Source organism: Arvicanthis niloticus, chromosome 3, assembly GCF_011762505.2.
Source record: "Arvicanthis niloticus isolate mArvNil1 chromosome 3, mArvNil1.pat.X, whole genome shotgun sequence".
In the NCBI taxonomy this organism is placed as follows: domain Eukaryota; kingdom Metazoa; phylum Chordata; class Mammalia; order Rodentia; family Muridae; genus Arvicanthis; species Arvicanthis niloticus.
Genome location: NC_047660.1, coordinates 52,704,241 through 52,732,016, shown reverse-complemented (window position 1 = coordinate 52,732,016; position 27,776 = coordinate 52,704,241). Strand labels below are relative to the sequence as shown.

At 43.0% G+C, this 27,776-nt stretch overlaps 1 protein-coding gene and 1 long non-coding RNA gene across 7 annotated transcripts in view; one reads left to right on the top strand and one right to left on the bottom strand.

Annotated features, from left to right (window-relative positions):
* Adra1a (adrenoceptor alpha 1A) overlaps positions 1-21,260 on the top strand; it is an 85,022-nt gene extending 63,762 nt beyond the window's left edge. For 2 of the 6 annotated variants that reach the window (XM_076930814.1, XM_076930813.1), the window contains exons 3-4: positions 16,963-17,517; positions 21,035-21,260. In XM_076930814.1, coding sequence (XP_076786929.1) covers positions 16,963-17,480 — 518 coding nt within the window. In that variant the 3' untranslated portion in view covers positions 17,481-17,517; positions 21,035-21,260. The remainder of the gene's footprint in view (positions 1-16,962; positions 17,518-21,034) is intronic. The other 4 variants (XM_076930817.1, XM_076930815.1, XM_034498124.2 and 1 more) reach the window with 4 other exon arrangements.
* The window catches only part of LOC143441583 (uncharacterized), a 215,825-nt gene that overhangs the window by 129,100 nt on the left and 58,949 nt on the right, over positions 1-27,776 (bottom strand). The gene's annotated exons all lie outside the window — the stretch shown is intronic.

Genomic DNA, 27,776 nt, shown 5'->3' with positions numbered 1-27,776 from the left:
TCTGTGTTCAGCTAGGCTTCTCACAGAACTTTCCAATCTGGGGGTCATGACAGTGAATCAAAGTAAACTTACCAATTAAGCCTAATAATTTTCTGCTTTCTAATTGCAGATTTTTTTTTTTTTTTTTTTACTTTCTGTATTTTAAGTTTTTGGTCTTTTCAAGGCTGCTTAGTCTAGTGATCAGTTGCCTCTATTGCGCCTTCCCTGGCTATACCCGGAGCGTCTAACGTTCTGTGGGATTCAATTGTGGCTTCTTACACAAGGCCATCATTGTTGGTGTCTATAAGTTGCCTGCCATTGCAGTTTTATTTTTAAATGATTCACTGAAAGGATCTTTTTGTGAGTCCAAATGTGTACGTATAGTGTATGAATGTGTGTGTGTACATGCGAGTATGTTATGTGTGCATGTGTGTGTTGGTGTGCACATGCCACAGTATGGCTATAAAGGCGAAAGCACAACCTTCATGGGTTAGTTCTCGCCTTCCACCCTGTGGGTCCTGAGATTGAACTCAGGTCGTCAGGCTTGGTGGCAAGCCCCTGTACCACTGAGCCATCTTGTCTGGCCCACATCATTACAACTGCTATTTTTCAGCTGCAAAAAAAAAAAAAAAAAAAAAAAAAAAAAAAAAAAAAAAAAAAAAAAAAAAATTAGTAGCTATTTCATTTGATGTATATTTTAGACAGTGACTTTTGAGGAAAGATTTCACTGTTTCTAATACATTTTTGCTATATATACATTACTTGCTATTGTTTAGCGTGTAAAATTTGACAACTATAGCTCCTTATTTAGTAAGTGTACCATTTCTCAGTTTGGAAAACCCATTTGTTGGTGTGAAAACTTAGGAGCCTTGCACTGAGTGCCTGCTCATTGTCCCTCACTGGGACTGCAATTATTTCTCATTCCTGGAACAAGTAGATATAGGTATGCTTCCTCCAAATAAAAATGTGAAAATGTGTGCTCAAACATTTAGAAAAATGTATGTCATATGATTCATAAGTTCTTTTCTAAGAATGTATCTTGTGAAAATATTAAAAAAATGCCCTTCCAAATCCAGCCACAAAAATAAAAACCAAAAAACAACAGCAATGAAAAAAATTATTTCTTAGTTGTTTATAATGTACAGAATTTGCAAAGAAGCAAACATATTAACAAGAGTAAATAAATTTCTGTTTACTCATTTGAGAAACACTATACTGTCATAAAAAATGTTTTCTGAAACAAAAATAAAATAGAATGTTTGTGGTTTTTAAATGAAGAAGGGCTTGTCACAAAAGTATGTGCTAGAAATACTATCCCAGTGTTTATGACATGTTCTTGTTACCAGAATTAAAGTCAGGGTGTCACAACAAGGCCAGTGTTCTGGGGATGCGTGTGGAGAGCAAAGACTGGTGTGATGTCTTGAGAAGATAGATGCTCTGTCACCTTAAAGCTCCACCCCAAGACCTCAGAGGCACAGGAGGAAAGGGGAAGCAGGCAGTACTGTGGCATTCGGGGGTCTTCCTCCTTAAGGAAGGGGCATGGTTGTTTTATTACTTCTTTGAAAAACTGCAGTTTTTTGTAAGTTAAACCTTATGTCCATTAACAGACCCAAAGCCCAGGCTATTTCAAAAGTCTTCAGATGTCCTGGGCAAAAGTAAATAAAGATTTAACTGTGACACCTTAACCCTCTAGGGTGGGACTCCTCCTTAGCATTTTAAAGTCTTAGCCAAGGGGATGGGGAGAGGGGATGGGGAGAGGGGATGGGGAGAGGGGATGGGGAGGACCAAAGGAAGGAAAGTGAAGGACAGGTCTTGGTCATTCCATCTGCATTTCTAGACTAAAGTATCATGATTGACTTTAGTTGGTGATGTGCCTGTCTGCACATACACACTCACACATGTGAGTGTGTGAGAATCCATTGCATAAAATAGGCACACCGGGGGGACACACCAATGATGAATTGATTTAACGGCTTGTACATATTTGGCATTTGCAACTCAAACACAGCCATTTTTAAGCCCAGCTACAATAAAAGTGCTTTCAGATGGTTTTGGTGCCTGGATACAGGCACCCTTATTCTTAAAGGAAAGTCACTGTGCATTACTATATGAGGAGTTTCTAGAAGTGTCTTAATCATTGACTCAACTTGCTTTGTTTTTGCGGTCTAAGTCAAGACCTGAGTTTTGCATTCATACCACATAGCAAGGAGAGCGTGGGCTACACACAGAGACCCTCAGCAAGTGCAAGTGTGCTGTTGAGGCTACACAGCAGGGCCAAAGCAAAGCAGCATACACCTAAACTCAGTTCATTCTTACTGGTTATTTGTTCTTTGGAAGATTACAGAATACCTCTGTCTTATTTTCCTCATCTGTAAAATGGGGATAAACCATATGCAGCTTCTAGGGTTGAGATGAGACAGCTTATTAAGTAACACAGAGTAAGAAGCCAGCACAAATGTGTTAAAACACCCGAAGAATCACACTGTCACAGTTGCTGTCAGCAGACACCACCATGACCCAAAATGCTGAAGAACTCCTACAGGTGTTTGAAAACTTTGAAAAACTTAAAATAATTTATTTCTAACTCTTAAAAGCCTTTTCATCTAAAAAAAGAGAAGAAAAAGAAGAGAAGGAGGAGGAGGAGGAACTGGAAGAAGAAGAGGAAGAGGAAAATGATAAATATGCTATGTGTCACAAAGGAATGTCTGTAATCCCAGCATTGTGGAGACTGAAGCAGAAAGACTGCAAGGTCAAGTCCAGGCTGAGCTACCTAGTGTGACCCTCAAAGGAGACAGATATACAGATGGAAATGAGCACACATATGATGGCTTGATGGAGCTAAATACTGATGGACAGACAATAGGCTGATAGAGAGAAAGAAGTAGATGATAGGCATATGGATAGGCAGACATAAAAAATGATATATTGATAAAGAGAGCTAAGTAGATGATATACTAGTAGATGCATGGAAAGATAGATGATAGAGAGATAGGTGATAAATAGATGATTATATAGAGGTAGTTGGAAGATAGATGATAGATAGATAGATAGATAGATAGGTGATAGATAGATGATATAGACAAATAAACAATATATACTTCTTTGTATAATATCTTCTTGAACTTCATCCAATGCTTTATTTAAAATGATAGAACATCCTTTCTGACTCACTCCTGCTTCTTTTTAAGTACATTTTACGAATAAAATTTTATAAGAGGTTTTCTACAGAACCTAATGTGCACAGTTGACCCAATGTCCAAACATGTCTGTCCTGAACACATAATTATCCACAGTCAATGCTTATTATTCACTCTTAATGATCAGAATTGTATAAAATTCTGCTTTCCGAAAAGAAATAGTACAAAGGGGTATGTGATTAATTTTCTTGTCCTCTCGGATAACTATCTTACTTCTGAGCTCACACTGCTGTAACACTGTGTACCCGTTCACCAGAGAGTCAGAAAAGCAGAGGCAGACTGCATAGATTACATAATCTAGAAAGTAAAACATAGTCAAACTCTAAATTGGATTTGCATCTTAACCCAACCAGATATTCCAGTTAGGAGTTAAACTCCCTGTGCCTCCATTTTCTCACCTGTAAAGTAGATTTGCCCGTGTGTTTACATGGGGTTGTCAGTAGAATTAAATGGGATAAGAGTTACAAAATATTTTATATGTTGTCACATATTAAAAGTCCCAGTGAAGGGCTAGGAAGATGCCTCAGTCAGTAAGGTACTTTCTGTGAAAGCAGAGCCACAGGAGCCGCTTTGGACTTTCCTACCGTACAAGCTCCTCGTGACATCGAAGGGGAAATGTGTATGAAGTTCTGTGTTCAAACACTGAGGACCCGGCCACACACTCGATAGCTAAATGCCACCTACAGATGCTCATCTCAAAAGTGTCCATTTTTCTCGAGTAGGTTTCCTGAAAGATCCCAAATACTTCCAGGGAATTTCTACCATTGCAAATGAAAGTTTCAGCACGTTAATTAACAGGAAGCTTTATGAGCCAGGAATCTGAAAATCAGAGCATCTTGTCTGGTCCTTACTTCCCTGGATGGTCACATCCTCACCTATTTGTAGCCCAGTCAACTTGGTTCTTTGTGCATTACAGGTTTATAGAAAGTGATATGGTTAGTGAGTAGTGATATGGATAGTGAATAGTGATATGGATAGTGAATAGTGATATGGATAGTGAATAGTGATATGGATAGTGAATAGTGATATGGATAGTGAGTAGTGATATGGATAGTGAATAGTGATATAGATAGTGAATAGTGATATGGATAGTGAATAGTGATATGGTTAATGAATAGTGATATGGATAGTGAATAGTGATACGGATAGTGAATAACTTCAATATCATTTAGAGCAAATCATAATTTGTGAAGATTTGTAAATTCCTTAAAATATTAAGCAAAATATTAAAATTAAATATTTAAGCAAATGAGCCAAACTAAATAACTTGTCATAGCAAACAATATGCCCATATCATTTTATACATTCGTTTCAAATTCCTCCAGTGGACAATTTCTTTGTTAGAATATAAAAAAGAAAGCAAAACATTGAAAATATCCAACTTGGAGCCAGGTGTGGCAGTGCATGCATTTAACCCCAGGACTCAGGAGGCAGAGACAGGAGGATCTCTGACTTCAAGGCCAGCCTGGTCTACGAAGAGAAGTTCCAAGACAGCCAGGGCTACACAGAGAAACCCTGTCTCAGAAATGCCAAAACAACCAATTGCTCTCCCTCAGCGCTGTTTGTGTCTCAAGAAGTTCTAAGGCCTCGGGGTTAAGAGGCTTCATAAAGAGTACTGTTTTACTAACTTATTTTATTACGTCTTTGAGACTTTCATAAAACATGTTTTGATGATATTTAACACCCTCTCCTAACTCTTCTCAGATCCACCCCCTTTTTAATCCTTCAAAATCAATTTGTGCTGCCAAAATATTCTTGGATATGTGGTCTTCCACTGTAGAATGATCAACTTTCCAAGGACTACACTCACATGGCTTGTTACTTAATATTTTAATATTTGTAATTTTTCTTTGAAAATTTCATGCATTTATACAATGTATTTTTATCATACCCATCGACCATTACTGCCCTCCAGACTCCATCTCTCCCTGGTACCCCAACCCACCCCCCGCCAATTTCATATAGTCCTTTTTTCCCCCAGTAAGATGCTCTACAATGAGTAAGATTCCGGTCATGTGATTTCAAACAATGTCCTAATGGGAATAGGTATCAGTTGACATGTCAGGCAGGAATCACAACATTGGAGAACAATCTTTTCTGACAAACATGATTGCCCTTAATAACAGAAAAATGACACCCTGAACTCAGGATTGGATCTTTCTCCTTAAATTTTTACTTATTTTTATTTCTTTGTATGTGTGCGCCTGATTGTCTGTGTACACCAAACATACGCAGGTGTACACATGAAGGTCAGAGGAGGTATTGGATCCCTTTAAACTGGAGTTAGAGATGTTCGTGAGCTGCCTGATGTGGGTGAAGGGACTAGAACCCAGGTCCTCTCCCAGAGCAGCACATGCTCTTAACCACTGGACCATCTCTCCAGCTCTGAGGTTAGATCTTTCAAGGAGCCTTGAATGCCATGGCTGCTGTCTTAGATTTTTCCTTACCACTCTCCCTATGAATCTTTCCTTATATCTTCTTCTGTCTTCCCTTCTATCTTCCCTTTTCCTATCTTTAGGGTTTTACCAAACTTTCTGAGCCATTGCCAAAACTTCCACTGGAGCTGCTGGGCATTCCGAGTAATTTCTATTCTTTGGCCTTAAGAAAACTTTTAGTGCATGTGTTTCTGCCTAGAAAACACATTTTTAGTCCATAATAAAACATATCAACAACTGTATAGACCATTCATTCTACCCTTAAATGAATCACAATGAAGAAAAAGCACCACCACTCCATTGACTTAAAGCACACTTGTGTTCAAATCCAGATTGAATTTCCTATTCTTTGATACTTGTGAGAGACTTTGGTGGAACACTGGGAGAAAAAAAAACTGTAACTAACTTGTTATCAAACAAAGAGGCTGTTTGGTTTCCTCGAATTTGCACTTCATCAGGGAGGAATCACTGAGCTTAATTAATAAGCAGAGAGAGAGATAATCAGAATTGGTTTTTCTTGCTTTCTCTCAATTTCCCTGGATATGGTGTGAAAAATAGGTTGGAAGGTGTATAAGTCAGGTTTCTTTGGAGTAACAGAGTTTATAGAAGAAATGTATGTATGTATGATTCACATATGGCTGCCTGTGAACAGAAGGTCCAAGAATTTAGTGCCTGTTCATTCAGTCCACACGGCTGGATGTCTCAGCTGGTCTTCAGTATAGACTGGAATCCCAGAAGTAGTAGGCTCGAGCACCAGTGAAGGAATAGACTTGCTAACAAAGAGATAACAAGCAGGAAACGAGCAAAGCTTCCTTCTTCCATGGAAGGCATGGCCCAGATTAGAGGTTGGTTTTCCCAGATCAAAAGATCAGCATTAAAGGTGTGTCTTCCCACCTCAACAATCCAAATTAGTCGATCTTCCCATTTCAAATTAAGTGAAAATCCCTTACAGGTGTGCCCCTCCATTTTGAGGCTTTAGTTAATTCCAGATGTAGCCAAGTTGACAACTGAGAACAGCTACCACAGAAGGGGTAAAACCAACAACAGGGAACCAGTTAGAGGGCTGCACAGGGTCACAGCCAAAGGAAATGGTGGCCTGAGTAGAAACAGACAGTGACAGGAGATTGAAAGTGGTCAGGACCCGTGAGCTGTCACAAAGGTGTTGCAAGAATGAGTAGTTGTAGCAGCCAGCAGGTTCTAGCTTGAGTCACTGAGGGGAAAGGGTGTCATTGATGGTACATAGAAAAGAAGGAGCCATGGGCTCCATGGGAAACAATGAGTTGGATTTAGTTCGTTAAGGGTGAAACAGTTTGTGACCATAGGAAGAAAGGTCTGACATTATTCATGCACTGGAAACAGGAGCTTGAGCTTCAGATCGAGCCTAGGGATGTGAGAGAGTAATGGGTCAAAGAAAGTCAAGGAGTCTAAATCAATGACCTGCCCCAAATGTAGTCTTCTCCCTGAAAGTAAGTATCACGCTGTTCACAGGAGACACTGCTGAAAACTTCATTAAGTTTGAAGAGTTTTTAAAAATGCCTCCATCAAGCAAAGCTGAACTCCTTAAATATTTCATTTATGATGGACAATTCTCATTTACAATGCCCATTATCAAGACAGTACCATACACTATTGCTATTTTAAAATTTCATTGCTCCAATCCCTTATAGTATTTTAAAACTGGCTAGCATCACTGTACTTAGAAATTATATTATAGATTCCAAAAGATGTCCTACATTTTTTAAATGAGCTATTAAAACTCTTGGCTGTATCTACTCTGACAGTTAAAATATCCATATCAGGTAGAAGTCAGGGACTACAGTATAACCTAAGCCCAGGTTGGTTCTCTCTATGGCTGGAAAGAAGGTGTGTGGAGCCACAGACAATCCCAGCCCTGTCTCATCCTGGGATCTTGTGGGCAGGAGGGTGAGGTTGGCATGCAGGAGCCATGAATGAAAAACAGTTATTCAGATTCTTACATACTGCTAAAGGGTGGCTCTTGAATCAGAGGACATGCCTATTGGTAACCTGGTAGCCATCAAAAAGTAAATGGTACATAGTTTCCAAATAGGGAAATCGTCCAGAAAGCATTAAACAGAATCAAGAACCAACACCCTTTTGTGGGCTCTCCTGTTCACTTTTCACTACCCCAACATCAGCCAGCTCACCCATGACCTTGCTGGCAAAAACCAGAACTTAGACTTCACTCTGCCTTTCTGCTCAATGCAAAGGCACACGGTCCTGAAAAAGTCCCACACTTCCTCCTAGGCAGGACCGATTTTGGTTATTTATGTCACTGCTTTGGATTGATGATATTTGGCTCCAGGCTCATGTCCACAAATATGGGTGGGGATGATGGCTATCACAACTGAAGTACAGGCTTTAGCTCTTCCTTCAGGACCCTGTAAAATGCTTTTATAAGTACTGGAAGTAATAATTTTATGAAGTGCCTGCAACTTAACTATATAAAATTGCTTGGAGAATGCTCTCAGTCTCATGTAAACATGAGAATCTTGGGGATCAGGAAGAAACAGTTTTGGAATATGAGTTAAGATTCTCTCTCTCTCTCTCTCTCTCTCTCTCTCTCTCTCAGTGTATTTATAGTTGTGAGTCGATGAAGGAGGAATTTTATTCAAAATACCATTTTCTTCCATCAACAAAGACCATCCATGGACCCATAAACATTCACTAAGCACTGTGCCCATTACCAAGACAGATACAAAGTAGCATGCATCTTCAAGAATACTAGAGTCATAAAGATAAAAGACACCATTCCACAATATTGGCAAGAGCTTACATATGCTAAAAAAAACTGTTGCTAGTGTTGGGGATATAGCAGCAGAGTCAAAACTGAAATGTTCTGTCCTCTTAGGGACTAAATAAATAATAGATAGATAGATAGATAGATAGATAGATAGATAGATAGATAAGTGGGTGGGTGGGTGGATGAATGATGGATGGATAATGGATGGATGGATGGATGGATGGATAGATGGGTAGAGGGATAAACATATAGATGACAGCTAGATGAAAGTAGAAGTGGATGCTAGAGAAGAAACTAATAACTACTTTAAAATGGTGGAAAGTGTGAGAAAGCAGGTTAGACTGCAGGCATAGAGGGGCTTATAGTTGAGTTGAACTTTGAAAATATACAAAAGGAAATTCGAATAGACTTATTTTTAAATATCTGTAGGAGGCAGGTCACTGAGAAGAGAATGGAGTGAAGAACCACACCCACAACTCAGAGGCTGTAGTGGTCTCAGTGTATCAATGAAGAGACAGTAAAAGTCTGCCATGTCAAGGAGAAAGCCTGTGTGTTGGAAACTCATAACACATGTGCACAGGCATTGACTGGGCATGTTATAGACTCTGAGCTCCACAGGCAGGACCTATGTGCCTGCCTCTGACCACCTCCTCTCCAGTTCCCACCACACTGCCTGACTCCAAGAAATATTCATTAAACAATAAAATGGAAAAGAAGATTGTATAGAAATGACTGCAGGGTCTTGATGAAGGGTGTCAAATGACCAGATGTTATTTGATGAGCTTGGACCTGGTCTTGTGAGCAACAAAAAGACCCTGTGTGACCCATGTCATCAGGCAAATGCTTCTCATTTTGAAGGAGAAAATTGATGCTCTTGGCATTGTTGGCTGAGGAGACAGGACTTTTGAAAAGCTCTGGTTTGGGCAACTTGGATGCATTTGGAGGAAATGTTCTGGATCTGTAGGGCTAACCTGGGACAAGCAGAGAAGGCTGTGAAGTGTACTTCATCTTCCATTTGTTGTTTTCTTGCCTTTTCTAATCTGAGAGTAACTCTGTCATTCCATTCCACACTGGGCAGGCCCCCAGGAACCCCAAGTTCGCCCTTCTATTCAATTCACACATTGTTTTCACTCACCATGTCCTCCCTTGAATAAACCCTTTCTCATCTGCCTGCCATTTCTTAAAAGACCCAACATGCTGACTCTCTCAAAGAAGAGGCCATTTGTCTTAAGCATACAATGAGAACTATACAGTTTCCAGTTACAGGTAGACAGGGGAGGAAATAGAAAAATCCTTCCAGAAAGGCCCTCAAGTCACATCTGCTACTCCTACTCCAAAGTTGGGCACTGTCATGAGACACGGGCTGAATGAAGTGCATCAGGCAAAGGCTCAGCTTGTCCTCCTCACTAGGCTGCCCAGGCTTAGCCATGTTCCCCATCAGCACAGAGCACTGTAAGATCCTAATAGAAACTGATGGCCTCTCCCCAAGAAAATGTAGACTGTATATACAAAGGCTTGAATTGAAGTTCACAGGGAATCTCTATATGGGTCTTGAGTTATGAGCTTGAGTTCCTGTATAGGTTAATCCAGGCAGCATTCTTAGTGATTCCTGGCCACCACTACATGTGAATATTCTGAAGAATTCTGGTAATGAGAACTGTCCAAATGTGACCTGGATGGACCCCATGAGGTACTCAGTCAGGTCACTATGACACAACCAAACTAGGAACCCAACACAGGCCATCTGGTAGACTAAGAAGCTTGAGTCTGTTCTTACGCTGTCATTCCTATGGCATTTCTCTAGGGTTTGATTGGATGAGGCAATTTTTCTTCCTGGTATTAAGGAGCCAACTGCTTTGGCCTGAATGTTACTTGGCACTAGAGCTCCTTGGCATGGCAAACTGGCCAATTGTTTCTCCTCTATGTTCATTGGATATGTACCCGGCCTACTACTGAGACCACTGGTTGAACAATAATCAACGATTAAAGGTAATTTTCTCCCATGGTCACATAACATCTGATTCTCCCTTAGAGTCAGTCTTATTTTTTAAAAAATCTAGAGTCATTTAAACTCTAATTTTTCAAAACATGATAATAAGAATATTCTGAAAAGCTTTCTGAACGGTACATTTTAACTTTAAATAATACAGGTACTAACTATACCAGTTCCCTCTTCCTTCTCAAATGTGCCATACAATGGAAGCTGCTTGCACAGTCACTAACACTGCCCGTGCTATCTATCATTGGATTGCTAAATGGCATGAAGATTGAGGATGGGCAAGGGTAAAGAGAAATAGGATCTGGGTCTGGTCTTGACCCATTCACAGAAGAGACATTCACAGAAGAGAGACATGCAATTCGGGGGGAAAACACTGCCCTGTTCAGTTTAATTGTCTTGATCTCTACAGAGCAGAGGGAGTTCTGCCAATCATCAAAGCCTAGAAATTCTATAGCTGCACTTATCTGGAACTCACCACAACCTAGGGTCTCTTAAGGTTGTCATCAGGACTTCAAGCTTTCAGACAGCTAATGCAAAGCACACAAACTGGGAGGCTGAAAGCTTTCTGATTCCATACTTTCAATACTCAGTCCCCCTGATTCAGGAAGGAACCATTGAACTAGAAAAGGGAGCCCTCTAAATACCAGCGTTGGGTTGGAACTGAAGCACTCCATTTCTGCTCTCACTGACTTTGGGAGGAAGCGTTCTTGGAATCTAGAAGCTTCTACAGTGGAAGCGAGGATTCTGACTCCCCAAAGGTAAGAAGATTGTTTGTGTTGGCCTTCGGCCATGAGCACCTGCTCCACCTGCCTCTAGCCAGCTGTTTTTAAAGTGGTCACAGGGTTTAGGTTAGAAAAGAGTCCAAAAACCTGCAGCAACTAATAGTGTATGGAAATTGTCCCAGACCAAGGAGATGGCACAGTAGGTAAAAGCCCTTATATCGGACCCTGGCAAACAAGTTCAGTCACTGAATCTCACCTTTAGCCAGATGCATGCAGTAGTATTCATCTATAATCCTGGCACTCCTACAGTGAGATGGGAGACAGAGACAAAATCCAAAATCAACAGGTTAGCTGGCTTAGAATACATAGAACAGGGCAGAACAAACAACTCATCATCATCACCACCACCATCATCATCATCCTGCCTCAACAAGGAAAAAGAAAAGAATCTACCATGGAAAACATTTCCTCCGACCATCACAAATATGTTGAACACACATAAAACACATACACACAGAGGAAGAGAGAGAGAGAGAGAGAGAGAGAGAGAGAGAGAGAGAGAGAGAACCCACTCTGAGAATGAAAGGATAAATAAATAAATATTTTTTAAAAGAAGAAGCTTCAAAGCATTGAAAAATTTCCAAAGCCCAAGAATTAAAATAGACAAATTTACATGTAAAAGGCGCCCCGACCTAAAGATGTCCCAGGAACTAAGTTGATTGATTGCTGTTGGATCCCTGGAGGCAAAGTCAGGACAGAGGTCACTGGGGGATGAATCCCAACTATGGTGACAAAAGAGGCCCACGCCTCACACATAGGGGTTTCAGAAACCTTACTCTTCCTGTGAAGCATGACAAGAAATGTTGGGGTGTTTGACGGCAAATGCTACAGAATGGGAGAGGCACAAGAGAGAAATGCCAACACAGATGACAACCAAAGACCAGAAAGAAAGTGCACAGACGAGGGAAGACAGTAGAGAGAAAGCTCAGGGAGAGAAGAAAGGGGCTACAGAGGTTGGAAAAGAAGACTGCATGGCACAGGGTAGCCACAAGCACAGGGAAAGCAAAGGCTTAGCCATCAGCCAATTACAGCTATCCTCAACCAGGTCAGCCACTCAGTGGGAATAGCGGTTGACCTCCCAGGTCACTGGGCTGGGCTCTGGAACTCTGAGATGAACAAAAGCAAGGTCCTGACTGAGCGGAGCTCACACCCTACTGTCCGGGTCAGGGAACTGCAGTTTGTATTCGTTACTTTTCTGTCACTGTGACAGAATAAGAGACAGTAGCAATTTAAAGAAGAAAGCATTTACTTTAGCTCATGGTTTTAGAAGGTACAGTCTGTCCTGGTGAGTAAATCAGGATGGCAGGAGTGTGAGGCCCCGAGTTACAGTGCATCCACAGCCAGGAGGCAGAGAAGGATGGAGATTGGTGCTCTGTTCCCCTCATCCTTTTGATCCAGCCCAAAACCCCAACCCATGAAATGATGCCACCCGTGTTATAAATCTCTCACAGATGTGACCAGAGATTTCTCTTTTAAGGGATTCTAGGACCTGTCAGGTTGACAATCAAATCAACCATCACACATCCTTAGCATGACTGGTTCCACCCTGGTGCTTCTGATTGATGGAAGCCCAAGGATAACCTTTTTCAGCTGTGCTCACACTTTCAAAAGCATCACCAGTAACCTGGAAGAGACGGATCTGATGCTAAAACTGAGTTTGTGGAAGAATATGTTTGGGGAGTCCAAACAAGACTGAGTCCGTGTGGGAAGATTTGGGCAAGGAAGGAGACAGTGGACTGAGGAGCTTTGATGGGAATTGGCCTACTGCCCACTCCAAGAACTCTTTCTAAGACAGAAAAAGGAAGTGAAGAAAGAGAGCTGAGGACACAGCTAATATTCAAAGGAGAGCACAACCCCTCGCTATTTTTCCCCACCCACTGAAAAGTCACTGGTTGAAATCTATTCTGAATCCTCCCCTAAGCACAGCCCCTCAGAAGCTTCCCAGATAGAATTACATGTGTCCCCTCTAAAGTGAGAACTATGCTCTATGCTAGGGAGGAGATCCAGCCACCTGCCTCTAGGGAAATCATCGGATGGGAGTGGGCAAGTCCACACTAGGCTGAGACACAACCAAGTACTGTCACACACTTACTGGAATAAACCAAATGGGGCTGTTTCTTTCTTTTTTATTGGCTCTTTTATTTATTGACATTTCAAATGTTATCCCCTTCCCAGTTTCCCCCCTCCACAAAACCCCTATCCTCTCCCCACCCCCTGTCTCTATGAGGGAGCTCCCTGACCTGCCCACCCACTCCTGCCTCAGCACCTTAGCATTCCCCTACTCTGGGGCATCAAGCCTCCACAGGACCAAGGGGCTCCCCTCCCAGTGATGCCCAATAAAGCAATTCTCTGCTACATATGCAGCTAGAGCCGTGGGTACCCCCTGTGTACTCTTTGGTTGGTGGTTTAGTCCCTGAGAGCTTTATGGGGGTCTGGTTGGTTGATATTGTTGTTCTTCCTATGGAGCTGCAAACCCCTTCAGCTCCTTTAGTCCTTCCCCTAACTCCCCCATTGGGGTCTCTGTGCTCAGTCTGATGATTGGCTGCAAGCATCTGCATCTGTATTGGTCAGGCTCTGGCAGAGCCTCTTGGGAGACAGCTATACCAGGCTCCTGTCAACAAACACTTCTTGGCCTCAGCAATAGTGTCTGGGTTTGGTGTCTGTAGATGGCATGGATCCCTAGGTGAGGCAGTCTCTGGATGGCCTTCCCTTCAGTCTTTGCTCCACTCTTTGTCCCTATACTTCTTTTTGACAGAAGGAATTCCGGATTAATATTTTCTTGAGGTGGGTGGGTGGCCCCATCCCTCAACTGGGAGCCGTGCCTATCCACTGGATATGGTCTCTACAGGTTCTATCTCCACTTTGTTGAGTATTTCGGCTAATGCCCTCCCTGTTGGGTCCTGGGAACCGCTTGGGTCCCTGGCATATGGGACTTTCTAGTGGCTACCCTCAGTTCCCCCTCCTCCACTGCTACTCTCGTTCTTTCAAATTCCTAACTTCTCCCCCATCTCCTTCCATATCTGAACTGGCTACAAATGGGGCTGTTTATGGAAAAGTCTTTGGTCTGGAAGTATCCCCCACTCACTGTTTGAACAGCCAGTATTCAGAGATGTTCTTGGATTTAAAAAAAAAAATCTCCCTAAAGAATTGAGGCTGGAGACTATCTTACATTCAAATCTTAATATGTTTCTTTTTAAAACTAGCTCCTTTTCTTACCCTATACTTCAGCTACAGGAAAAACAAATAGGACGTTTTGAATGGTAGGTGTCAAAACAGAATACCTGCATCTCTCCTGCTGACAGGGTGGACACAGCATGGAGACCACAGGAAGAGAGCACATGAAATTAGCCATGGATCAGCTAGACACAAGATTAAGGAAGTAAGGTTGGGGAGAAGACACGGGCTCAGAAATTGAGGAGTGGAAGGGAAGGGTGAGATTCACGAATGCCAACCTGACCTCTCAGCAGAAACAGGATCCTTGAAGGAATTTCTCAAATCACTTTCATAGCTTCATGTTCAGAGGGCATATGGGCTGTGTTGTTGCTGCTGTTAGCTGAAAATTCTTCAAATAAGGAAAATACCTCCCCCTGTCCAGCTGATTTATTTGTAATGAAGTCTCCAGATGAGGTGGATTTTGCCATACCCAGTTCATCTCTGCCTCCCTCAGTCATTAAGCCCAGGAAAAGGCAGAGCTTTGTAAAAATGAGTTGCCTTAATTGCATTGCTGTCACCATGAGAGAGAAATATTGGCCAATATATAGGCATTGGAATGCAAAGTGAATTTTCCCCAAGAATTGACCATATTTGCACAAAGCCACTCATCATGTTAGCATAGACCACTTTTTCTGCTCTCAGATGAAGCCTGAAAAGCTTGAATTTAATTCAGCTTTTCCCTGACCACTCATCTCACTGATCATGTATGGATTCTCTTTCCAAGAAACATGTTAGTCTAGGAGATCCCAAGAGTCCATGAAATTAGATTTGAAATGTCAAGTCCCAGCCCTGCCAGAGACTACCTGACATAGACAGACAGGCAGACAGACAGACAGACATTCTGTACCACTGAACCATTATCCCTTCTTTTTATTTACATTTATAGACATAGTTTAGCTTGAATAATAGATTGTATATCAAACACAAGACACTTTGGGAAATGACCTTGGTTGAGTTACTCAATCTAATTAAGTGACAGGGTGTTTGGGTTTGCTATTTGGTTTGGTTTGTGGGTTTTTTTTGTTTTTTTGTTTTTTTGTGGTTTTTTTTGCTACAATAGAAATGTTCGTATTACGCCTGTAATTAGTTATGTGGGCATGTGCTTATGTAAAGGTGCACATGTATGTGTAGATGCATATGAATGTGAAGATCAGAGGACAATTTCAGGTCTTGTTCCCGAGGCACTACCCACTTTGTGGAGGGATGGGAAACAAGTTCTCTCACTGACATAGAACACACTAAGTAGGCACAGTTGGTTGACCAGAAAGCTTCAAGAATCTACCTGTCTCTACCTCCTCAGTGCTGAGGTGAGCATGTGCCACTATATCTGTAATTTTTTTCATCTGAGTTCTGGTGACCAAAGTCAGGTCTTCAGGCCTACCAGGCAAGCATTTTACTGATTGAGCTATCTCCCCAGCCCACAAGTCATATAACTCACACTATTCTTAATGATAGTTATATGCAAAAAGTTAATTACACTGCCTAATAACTCAAGACAGAATTGGTGTCTCTTACCTTTGTTTTAATCATTAGACAGCACCAAAAACTTTGAACCGAAAGTATAAAACTTCCTCAGCTGCATGGTTTTTCAGAGTAAACATCTGTCAATTCCGATGTGTATGAGTGTGTGTCTATGTACATGAGTGATCATGTGTTTGTGTGTGCATGTGTATGTGTGTATGTGATTTTTTTGAGACACATTGAACTTGACAAGAATTGTGCTTCAGTGATAAATGTTCCCACCAACTGCCCCACCATGCTGTGTGTTTTGACTTCCATGGCATGTAAGTTTTACCTCTGATTGAACTCAGATAATGTTAACTGGAGTCATGTGTAAGAGCATCCAGCATGCATGTTAAGAATCCTGACTCTGATGAGTCTACAACTTAGAATGGAAGAGAAAGTAAGAAAATAAAGATCATAGTCTTCCCAGCATGGACAGGGAAGGTGGCCCATGAAATCTCCCTCTTAGCTGAGGACACATCAGCAACTGACAGCTGCTGGAAGAGACAAGAGTATTGGCCTTCTTCAGGAATGCAGCCCCTGATAGGCTGCCCCTGCTCCAGTGTACATTCAGTACCAAGTGTGTTCCATGAGTTATAGGAAGAATACATGAGGATGGGAGGGGAAAGTGGTGAGAATATGGGAAGAAAGTCTTGGGATTCCTTCTGTAGACCAGGCTGGCCTCAAACTCCGCCTTCAGAGTGCTAGGATTAAAGGCATGCACTACCACACTCGGCTAGGGTCATCAGATTTTAATGTATGTGGGTTTGAGTGTACCCCCACCTTATTTATCACTCAGGCAAAACTGAGTGTTTAGACTCTACCAAAACGTGATGCCTCACTCTGTGACACTCCAAAGAAACCTATAGATGATTCCTTGCCACTGAGAGAGGGAGCTGGTACAAACCTATCTGTGTGAAATGGTCTTTGAAAACCTAGCAAAGGAGTCACCATCCTATGTGAGACATTCATTTGCATCTGGACATTTTTGAAACTTTTTAAAAATATAAAAAAGATATGTGTTGGTTTGTGATTCTAACCAATTGGCCTCTTGACTTGCCAATCATATGTGTAACTCTGCGTTCTCTTTCAGGGTCCTTCTTCCCGAATTTCAAGCCTCCAGACACCATTTTCAAAATAGTATTTTGGCTCGGGTACCTAAATAGTTGCATCAACCCTATCATATACCCATGCTCCAGCCAGGAGTTCAAGAAAGCTTTTCAGAATGTCCTGCGAATCCAGTGTCTTCGCAGAAGGCAGTCTTCCAAGCATGCCCTGGGCTACACCCTGCACCCGCCCAGCCAGGCTCTAGAAGGACAGCAAAGAGACATGGTGCGTATCCCGGTGGGCTCGGGAGAGACTTTCTATAAGATCTCCAAGACAGATGGAGTCTGTGAATGGAAGTTTTTCTCTTCCATGCCCCAGGGATCGGCCAGGATTACCGTGCCGAAGGACCAATCTGCCTGTACCACAGCCCGGGTGAGAAGTAAAAGCTTTTTGCAGGTCTGCTGTTGTGTGGGGTCCTCAACCCCCCGCCCTGAAGAAAATCACCAAGTTCCAACCATTAAGATCCACACCATCTCCCTCGGTGAAAACGGGGAGGAAGTCTAGAGGATGGGAAAGGTCACAGGAAAAGGGATGACACTAGGTACTGCTGATTTTCCTACTGGGAAGGCCAGGACCATTCGACAAGGGAAAGGGGAGGGGGGGTACCAGTTTATCAGGCGAGTGGGTAGGGCACAGGGGAAGAGGCAGGATGTAGGGTAACTAACTGCTTCTAAATGATGGGAGGCCCATTTCCCTTCAGTGCAAACCCACAGTCGTTCTCTGATCCTGCTTTCCACGACTGACCCTTTCAACAAGAAATACCATGGGAAAGAAAATCTCATACACAATCCAAAAGACTATAAATACAGGATGATGATTTCATTGTGAATATTTTGAGCACACACTCTAAGTTTGGAGCTATTTCTTGATGGAAGGGAGGGGATTTTATTTTCAGGCTGAACCTACTGGCGACTACATTTGACATTTATGGAGAGGGGACCTAGACAGAAAGGGGTGTAAAGTAATGGCCGACATGCTTTTAGAGCAAGTTTGGAAACACTACCGTGTTCTCATCTTGGGTGAACCTGGAAAGGGGGCTTCCCAGTGGTTTCTCTCTGATGGGTCCCTTTTGAAATTGGGGTGCACTTTCCACTCTTGGCTCTGAAGAGTGTGGCCAGAACTAACCAAGGACAGCATGCTTTTATCAAGAGAATAAGGTGTGCCTAGGGCAGCAGCTCCCAGACCTGGTGAAGGAAGGCTCCTTCTTTAATCTCCTTAAAAAGCAAGAGGCTGGAACAGGGTGGGTACTAACACCAGAATAATGCCCTGCTTATTCTGAAGCCTCTTTGATGTGACAAGCTACTTGCCTTTTCCAGAGCTCCATAATGGAAATCCAGGCATGGCAGAATGCTGGCTTCTGTTTTCTTCCACTTGCTTTGCCGATGCATAGTGAATGGAGTTCACTTGTGGTATGCAGTCTTAGGGTCCAGGTGCACCTCCGCCTGAGCTTTCAAACATATTGTTGCATACCCTAAAATGCTTTTTATTGCCAAACAGCTATCCAAATTGATTCCTACTTTTTGCAAAACCTAGAAAGATGTGCTATTTATTTTATTTTATTTTATTTTATTTTATTTTTGCTTCATATATACCAAGTCCATGCATTCTTAGTAATCCAGATTATTACAAGTGGTCCCTATGGTAATCATATGTAAAAAGTAAAACATGCCTACCATCCCACCATAAGATTGTAAGATAAGGTTTATGTCTGTGGCACCAACCCTAACAAGAATCACAACTACCAATGCTTTTTATAACTTCTTCCCCCACTCACATAATTTCTCCTAAGAGCTTCAGAGCAGGGTGCCATGAAAACTTCACAGTGAGGATCCTGGCCTGTGCACCTTTCCTTTCTTCCGTTACGTCAAACAGAACTCTTTTCTATTGGCCTTTCTAAGGGCAAATCTCTACCCACTTTGCAGTGGAGGCGCTGTATGCATGTAGCGCTGGGTGTTGTGCTTGGTTGTCTTGGAATTTTGACCATGACCTGCTTCCTCTACCTTTTCCTGGATCCTGCCTTCTTATTGGCCAGATAGGCCATTACTCAGCCTTGTGTTCTGAACTTGGCTTCTGCCACTGAGAAGTTGGCTGGGATTCTAGGCTCTTGGACTCTCTGCATAGCTCCTAACAGCTCTAACAGATGTGGGTGTGTTGACATCTGGAGAGAACTCCAGAAGGCAAACCTGGCTCATCTTCTCTATAGGCTTCATTGTTCAGAATATCATCCTTCTAAATCTGAATTCTAAAACCCACCCGTGACCATGTCATCCCCTCACGGAAGGGCATCCTTAGGGAAGAGGGATCTTAGCTTTTCTTCAGCAGGTACCATGTTATTCATCATCTTTAAAACCCTTGATAATAAAATGTAAATATTTAAAGTGAGAAAGCTTGGGCACACGAAAAAGTCACCATTGGTGCCATTTCTAATCAGAAAAAAACCAACTAGAAAATGAGTCATCAGATAAAACTTTGACAGTCATACCTTGTAAAGTTCTCCATAAACAGTTGCCTACACACTCTGCTGGCACCCCTCCCTCTAAGGAGCCCAGTGTCCAGCAGCTTTTTCCACTCCCACAGCAGGACACTGAATAGAAACAAAGCAACTTTATATGAAATTGATAATATGTCACCAAAACACAGTGTCAAACATGGAGTAAACAACTTAAAAGTGAACTTGTGCTTTAATCATCCACCAGAAATGTCTGTACCGTTTGAGTGTGCCAAAAACCAAAGTGGTTGCAGCCAAACAAATGATTGTCATATTTATATTCACGTGTTTACTGCTTCTATTTGGAGTTTGAGGAATTTACCCAGAGTAACCCCAGTTAAAATGTCCTCTTGTGTGTCCTACAAAACTATTGCTTTCGGATTGTCTCTGTCACAAAGTCAGTCCGACATTACGGTAGCAAATTTCGAATCTCACCTTAGATTCAGACCATTTGTATGAAGAGGAACCTCGGATCTCTTTGCTCAAAAACTTTCTCCAGGGCATCAGAGACATTGCTCAGTTGGTGGAGTGCTTCCCTGTCACACACTTGCCCAGTAGCACTTAAAACCTGAGTGGTGGCTCACGACTGTAAACTCAGCTTTCGGGAAGTGCAAACAAGAGGATCAAGAATTCAAGGTCATCTTTGAATACTTAGTAAGTGTGAGCCAGCCTAGACTATTGGAGCCTCTGTTTCAGAAACAAAATAAAACAAAACAGAACAATACACACACACACAAAAAAAAAAAAAAAAACAGGAACAAAGACACCACAGGCTATCCACTGTGAGAAACGCACTTTCCTTGTCATAGCCTCATCTACAAATGCTTCTGTATGAAATCCCTCTGCGTTTGACACACTTTGGAGAGCACCAAGGCTTCTGACTCTCCTCCTGGATTGCCAGTCATGGTTTATATGAACACTTAGGAAGAATGCCTCTTCAAAAACATATACAAACAAATACAACATTCATTCTCACTCACCTACATTCGAACTTTTATTTACAACTTAGCAAGAACAGAAGAGGGTGAAGGCATCCCACCAGGGATTGCAAGGCATGTTCTGGGCACATTAATTTTCATGGATGCCACTCAGAGAGGAAGGTTCAGAATACTGGTCTCCAGGTAACCAGAGACCATGACCATTTTTTAAGACAGATCATTGATAGGTAGCTGTACATCTTAGCTTGCTTCCTTTTTTATATGAGCCATCATGAAGACCTCCTAGACCAGCAGGTTTTGAGATGAAAGCCTGGGAGTGAAACTATTTTAAGAACTATTTTCTTGATCAAGTAATTGTTCATGTGTTAATCACCATTCCATAATCACCGCTAACAAACATTCCTAATTGCTTCTGGGGAGAGCTCTGTCCCCGTCCTCTTGCCAAAATATGATGCTGCCTCTACAACGAATGCCTACTGAGTTAATTAGAGACTGGCTCATCAGCAAAGGAATGTTCAAGCAAGCAGATGAAAGGCAAGCGAAAACCAGGGAGACAAGAGAAGACAGGGGTAGCAGACACGCAGGCATCAGATATACTCACTACCACTATGGTCTCTTTTTTACACTCCCAGGGCTTTTATCCATGAAACCACCTGTGCGACAGACAGAGCCCTATTGGAACACCTCACCTACTCTGGGCCTCCAAACTAATGCAGAAGAGCTGGGCTGAGGCCGCATCTTCCAAAAGCCATGGCAACAGTGACTTCTTGCCTTCCAAGGTCCCTGCAGGATGAAGGAGTGAACATGACTGTTGGGGCCCTGGGCTGGGAAGCAAGCTAGGATTTCAGCATACAATGCCAGCCTCTTGGGCAAAAGTGCCATTGGCAGGATCTCCTTCATGTTTCCCAGCCCCTATGTCATCCGAGTGAGCTGAGAAAGAGGCTTACCTGCTCTCTGCAAGAGAATGTCATGGTTCCAACCACCACTGCTGAACCTACAAAGGCCATGGGAGCAGCAGGGAGCATTGAGGGGAAGATCGGCCGAAGCTGTGGCTCAAAGCAGGGAGGTTTAGTCACGCTTTCCGGAGATTGATAAGCAAGGAACTGCCCTGAAACTGTGGAGGTTTATTCATTTCAAAGAGCAAAATAATGGCCTTTCTTTCATGTGGCTTAGGAGTCCTTACCATACTGTCCCTGCAGCACACTCAGAGCCATCTCACTATAAGCTGGAGGTGATGATTTGTTAAGCCATGAAAATACAGACTTAGGTGGAAAAAAATCTTAGCGCAACTCAGCACTGGATTTAGAGAAAAGAATACAATGAGCATCCTGATCTCTGCAGGCTGAATAAAATAAGTGAGTGTGGAAGTCATGGGGAAGCAGCTCAGACCGAAATCCCAGTATGAATTTCATTTAATGGGTACTGCCACATACTTAGCAAATCTTTTTTCAGCTCACTCCTGTGTGGGAGAAGGCAAAGGAAGGGTTGTTTGTTTGTTTGTTTGTTTTTATCTACCTTTGGCATGTGAAGAAGTAGAAGTTATGAGTCAAGGACTTCTTTGAACACCCTCATATTTAATCTGTATCAGTGATGCTTCCATGTCCCCACCAGTGTCCAACAATGGGGACGAACTTGTAGTCCATGGCCACCCGTTCTGGTTTTCTTGGCTAACAGACAGACACGTGCCATTTTGTTCTTTCTCCATAGATAAGCTGCTACAAAACCAGGGAAATAGTCAGGGCACTAGTTGATTTGCTCAGTAGGGTGACACGTAAAGACAAAGCCAGCTGTGACTATCACGCTAAGGTCCTTAGGAACACAAAGGCTTCAAAGGGAACTTGTGGGCCATTGGGCACACTCTGACCAGCAGCCCCAAATGGGCCCTCTTCACTGCAGCACCCTGGCATGAAACCAAAGAGGTGACAAGAGTCCCCAGTGTATGAGCTGGCAGGGTTCTGAGTTCATCTGTTCAGAAGTCAAGAATGTGTTTTCCCGAGAGGCATTGTTACAAATGGGGATGGGGGTAGACCTTAGAGAAACCAAAAGTAAATAAATAAACACCTGTTCTATGTATACCAGGAGGTGGCCAACTGTTTCGGTAAATGCCCAGGTGATACACATTTTAGGCATCATGAACTGTGTGGTCTCTGTTTTGACTCTTTAGCAGGAGGCCATGGACAATCCTTTAAAAAATATAGACCCATCATTAGCTCAAAAGACAGCAAGGTGTGTTCCAGGTTTATTCCATGGGCCACAATTTTTCATCCCTAATCCAAACCACCACCAGTTTATGTCATAGAGCCAATACTACTGAACTATGGCTGTAGGTGATCAGCATGCTTTTATCCATAGCATATCCACAAGCATATCCACTGGACTAAATCAACGTTCCCAACCTGTGTGAGTTGTTTCAGAAACATCGAGTTCATATCGTCATGATTGCCCAGCATGTAGTGATAGCAGAGGGAAGCACTTGCCACTTCCCCACTGAGCCTGTGGCACAGGCAGATGAGCAGAAGGCACAGTGAGGCCAGGAATCTTCCAGGCTTAGTAGGTAACTGCCCCCATGACATCTATCCAAACCTAACACTAACCCCAACCTCAACCCCAGCCCTAACCTGTAAACCTAACTCCAATCCAAGCCCGGACCCCAACCCTGATCCTGACCCTAATCCTACCCTTACCCTTGAGCTGCTGCTTGGAATGGTTTCTGAAGAAGTTCTGCTCAACCTCTCATGCTCTGGACATCTTTCCCATGTTCTCTAAGTCAACTTTGATTCTCCATCATCATCTTGTGACTCTTGCTTTTGTCCTTTTTTTTTTTTTCCTGTATAGACTCCCTTTTAAGAGTTCCTTGAAACCTGTCAAGGCCTTGGTAAATCAAACTCAGTTCCCCCTTTACCTTGAGTGATGACTAATCCATCAGAAGGCAAATCCCAGGCTAATGATCCATAGGGATGCTGTTATCCCCAAGGCTCTGTTCCTTGTTCCTCCCAACACACATCTGCAGGCTTGCCTGGCTTCCACAGCATTCACTGGTCTCCTTAACATCCTGGATGCTAGAAGTCCAAAATCAAGGCATTGGTTGGTTGTTTCTTCTTCCGTGTACCTTGGCTTCCCCCTGAGTTTTCATGTGGTCTTTTCTCTATGTGTATACGAGTCCCTGTGGGAATGTCTACTTCTTACAAGGACACTGGTCACATTGCATTAACATCTGTCCCCCATAACCTCACTGCACTTAAATTGCCTCTTTAAAGACTATCTCCAAATACAGTCACATTGTGAGGAAATGTGAGTTCACACTGAAGTGGGAATTTAGGAGGCATCCACAACTCAAAAGATCCCATACACTCTCTCTTTTGTTCTCATGCCAAAAAAAATTTTTTTAAAAAATCCATAATTCTTTACCAGGATAGGAAGTTCAAACTCAGCCCTTTCTGTTTATCCTCCACTCCGGCAAATTTTATGCCAATTGTCTGAAAATGTATTTAGCAAGTAATTATGCACTTGCTTGTATCCTTCCTGGTGCCTCTTAAAACTCTTAATACTTAAGAATATTTTGAGAGGTACCTCATAAACATTGATCTTATGTGGGTTTTAACAGAATCTCTGAAGGACAAGGACAGTCACTCAGTACACCCACAGCAACACTTCACCCCTGAGGGAGGAAAGCCCCTCCATCCCCAGCCAGGCAGGGAGGGAGAGGAGAAGAAATGGCTGGGAGAACAAAACAACAAGAACTTGGAAGGACTAGGAGACCTGGAGTTTCTAGAAATTTAATAAATTTATGCACCGAGTGGGATAGACCCTTGATTATACATTTGGAGTGAGGCAGAAGGTAGGATAAAGGAACAATGGCAGCCTCGGTCCTGAGAACTGGATCAGTAGGACCCTGTGGGAACAATGTAATCACCCCAGGTCCCATCTATCAAAATATCAGACCAAAGGTCGTGAGGGCCACTCCTGATGAAAGAAATCTCAATGAAGAACTCTGAGGATCCTGTCTCTTCACTACTTCCCACACCTCCCAGGACCATAGTGAAGGGCATGTGTTTTGCCCTTCCTCAGGGCCATGGAGCACCTCATCCTGTCTATATTACTTCCCAGGAAATTCTACTTCTGCTTCATCATCCACCCCAGCCCTTATGGTAGACAGATTTACTGTCCTCACAGTCTCACTGTGACAAGCATAGAGCGATGTCTTCTCCTCTGCCCTGCCTCCTGTCAAGCGGAAAACCATCCATCCTCATTAGGAAGCCTCTGCTTTTCCACAGTCCTTTCCTCTAGTCTGCTCTGCTTTCCTTGCACTGATCCATGCTTTAGTTTCCTGCCCTTATCCCGACGCCAGAGCCTCTCAGGTGGGAAATGTCTCTGGTCACTAGTGCCATCACCGTGCATTGCCTTGTCTAGAGTGTCATGACATATTTAGCATTAGTCCAATCTAGAAATGAGGAAAAGAAAATTTATTGTGGAATCGAAACCTACAGAAGCATTCAGAGCCAGAAGTCACCCCAAAACAGGTCTGAATGTGTGGGTCTCTGTCTTGATGGATCCACTAAAGGTTTCTGTTGTTGTTGTTGTTGCTGCTGCTGCTGCTGCTGCTGTGATTTTCTCCTCTCTGATCAAAATTTGAGTATGGGATAATGACTTCTCCCCATGTAATGTCTCCCCTTCTTGGTCCCTGTGTTATACCAGAAGTGACAGTGGTTATAAAAAGCAGAGGCATGGGCCACAATAGCAAACAGTAAGTCCATGAGCAGCAACTTTCTATTACAGAAGAGGTGCTCAAAATCCAGTGATAAAAAAAAGACTATTAAAAAGGGTCACCTGCAAGTACATTAGATACTTAGTAACCATTTATTGCCAGTTTTCTACAAACTTTTTTTAAGAGTGAAACTCGAACTAGGGAGTAATTGGGGAGTAATTGAATTAAGATGTAAAGCCCTTGCTTGCTCTCACCTCCGTTTCTGGCAGGCAGCCTGGCTCCTGCCAACCTAGGCTGAGTATTGCACCCAATCCTCATCCCTAACTAGTGAGAGCAGGTAGTCTGCTACAGTCATCATGTCTCAGCTTCGAAAGCCCAAGTCAAAATGCAAGCTTTCGTCATCAGACGTGAAGGGGAAAAATGTATTCTCTGGATCTGATAAGTTACAAACAGCATCTTTTCAGTCACAACTATAGTGACTTAACCCAAGCTTACAGACACCAAGATCATCCCACTCCTTCCTGTGAATGATGGATGGTGCAGAAGCAAGGCTTAAGTCATAAAAAGTAGATTTTTAGGTCTGTGGGGATAGACCAACTGGTAATGTGTTTGCCTTGCAAGCATCAAGAAATTGCCAGAAGCCATGAAAGAAAAAATGAAGGAAAAACTGACAGGAAGGAAAGGAAGAGATCGCAGCTCACAGCACTGGGGAGCAGACAGGTGGACCCCTGGGAGCTTGCTGGCTGTCGGGTCTAGTCAAATCACTGCGTTCCAGGTAAATGTGAAAGACTGTACCTGAAAGACAGGTGGTCAGCTCCTGAGAGACATTTCCTGAGGTTGTTCTCTTGTCTACACACATACACATGCATAGCCACATTTTTAGAACACATGCTCCAAGCTAAGCCCTTTAACACACTTTGAAACGATGGCGTACTAAGGGGAGAGATTTTATAGTCACATTGTAAATGAAAGATTTTCACAGAAAGCTGGCACAAAGATTTGGGCATCTGGAGAGAGGAGGTCTGCAGGGAAAGAGTTCGAGAAATAGAAACCTTAGACTTGACCCACGTATTGCTCTGAAACTCTCTTGTGTGAACCTGAATCAGACTCGGCATGCTGAACCCTGACCTACTCTGCTCTACCCAGACCCCAGCACAGATGTCAAGACTGGTATGAAAAGAGCTATAGACAGGGCCATCAGTCCTGAGCTTCCGTGTGTCTCCTGTCTCACGGTGACTCTGAGCAAGCTCTTTGACCTCTCTGGTCCCATGTCTTCATCTGAAATGAGGGTGGAGGTATGATACCTCATGAGATGATCAAACCAACCCAATCATAGTGGGCTTCCGCGACACACCGGGCCACTCCCTGTTTGTACCATTTTCCCTCCCAGCTCTTCCATACATGTGACGAGTGTTATTAAGGACCTGCAAGGCCCGAACACTCCACATACAACAACTGAGAGAGGAAGTTTTTCCTTTACACTTCATCCCTCCTCAGGCTAACTGCAGGGTCACCAGCATCCACAGATGACTTCTGTATGATTAGAAAGGAAATCAGCTGTGCCATGCCAGGCACTGAACTCCGAAACTCAGACTCGGACTCAGTTATCTGTAGCCTTCCCCCACTGTGCTATTTTCTTTGGATTAGAGATGCCTTTACCTGGAAATTGCACTTTAACAATTTTTAAGTCAAACTCCCTAACCTACTTTGAAGATTTCCACCAGGCCAGGACTGTCTAGGCAGGGTGGTGCTTTTGCTTTTCCCAGCTACCAACAGGGTACTTGGAAGTGTTTTATATTGCCACAGCTGTCCTGTGAAAGTCACTACACGCATGGTGCACATGGGTTTGTAAAACAGATGCCACAAGAAAGAAAAGGCATTCTGACTGCGGGACAAGGGACAGGACTCAACACAGAGCTTCGGTTTAAATTTGTCTGAGGAATCAGGGCTAAGCAATGCCTGGCAACTGTCAGAAGTAAATGTTTACAAGACAAACAGCCATTCCCAATTACTAGCAGGGGCAGTTGGAGTTGGCATGGAATTGAGTGCCTCTCATGTGAGCTGTAGGTCACATGTTCTCCTTAGATACTACCCTGAGCCCTTCAAAGGACCTCTGGGAACCAGTGGACAGGTGACTTAATGGGAAGGTTCACACCACAAGCATGGCTGAGCATGACTGGCACATTTGAGAGGCTGGCTCTGGCAGAGATTGGCCACCATCTCTCTGCCAACAGTCTCTCATGACTCCAAATCTCAAATTTGCTCTAAGCAGAAGGGAAAAGTCAGTTTCTGAGCTGAAGTTCTTGGTCCAACTGTGCTTCAGATAAACACCGCCCATGGCTATTTCAGTTCTGGATTTTAGGGAGCAGCTGTGAGGTTATGGAAAGAGCCAAGGGAAGAGCCTTGACCCAAGTGGCTGTTTCTCTGGGTGCTGGGAGAGAGAAAGCTGGAGCATGACCCCTCGGAGGTCAGGAGGACATCACGGGGCTGTCCCACAGACGGGGGACATACGTCTCAATTCTGGGAACCCTCTTTGCCAAGTTCTGACTCTCTAAAAATGGATGTTGGGGTTTGGAGTAAAAATTACTACTCTGTGAAAAGACAGCATTTTTTTTTTTTGCATCGATACCTGGTACTGGTAGTCTAAAAGCAGAATGCAGGGGGTGGGG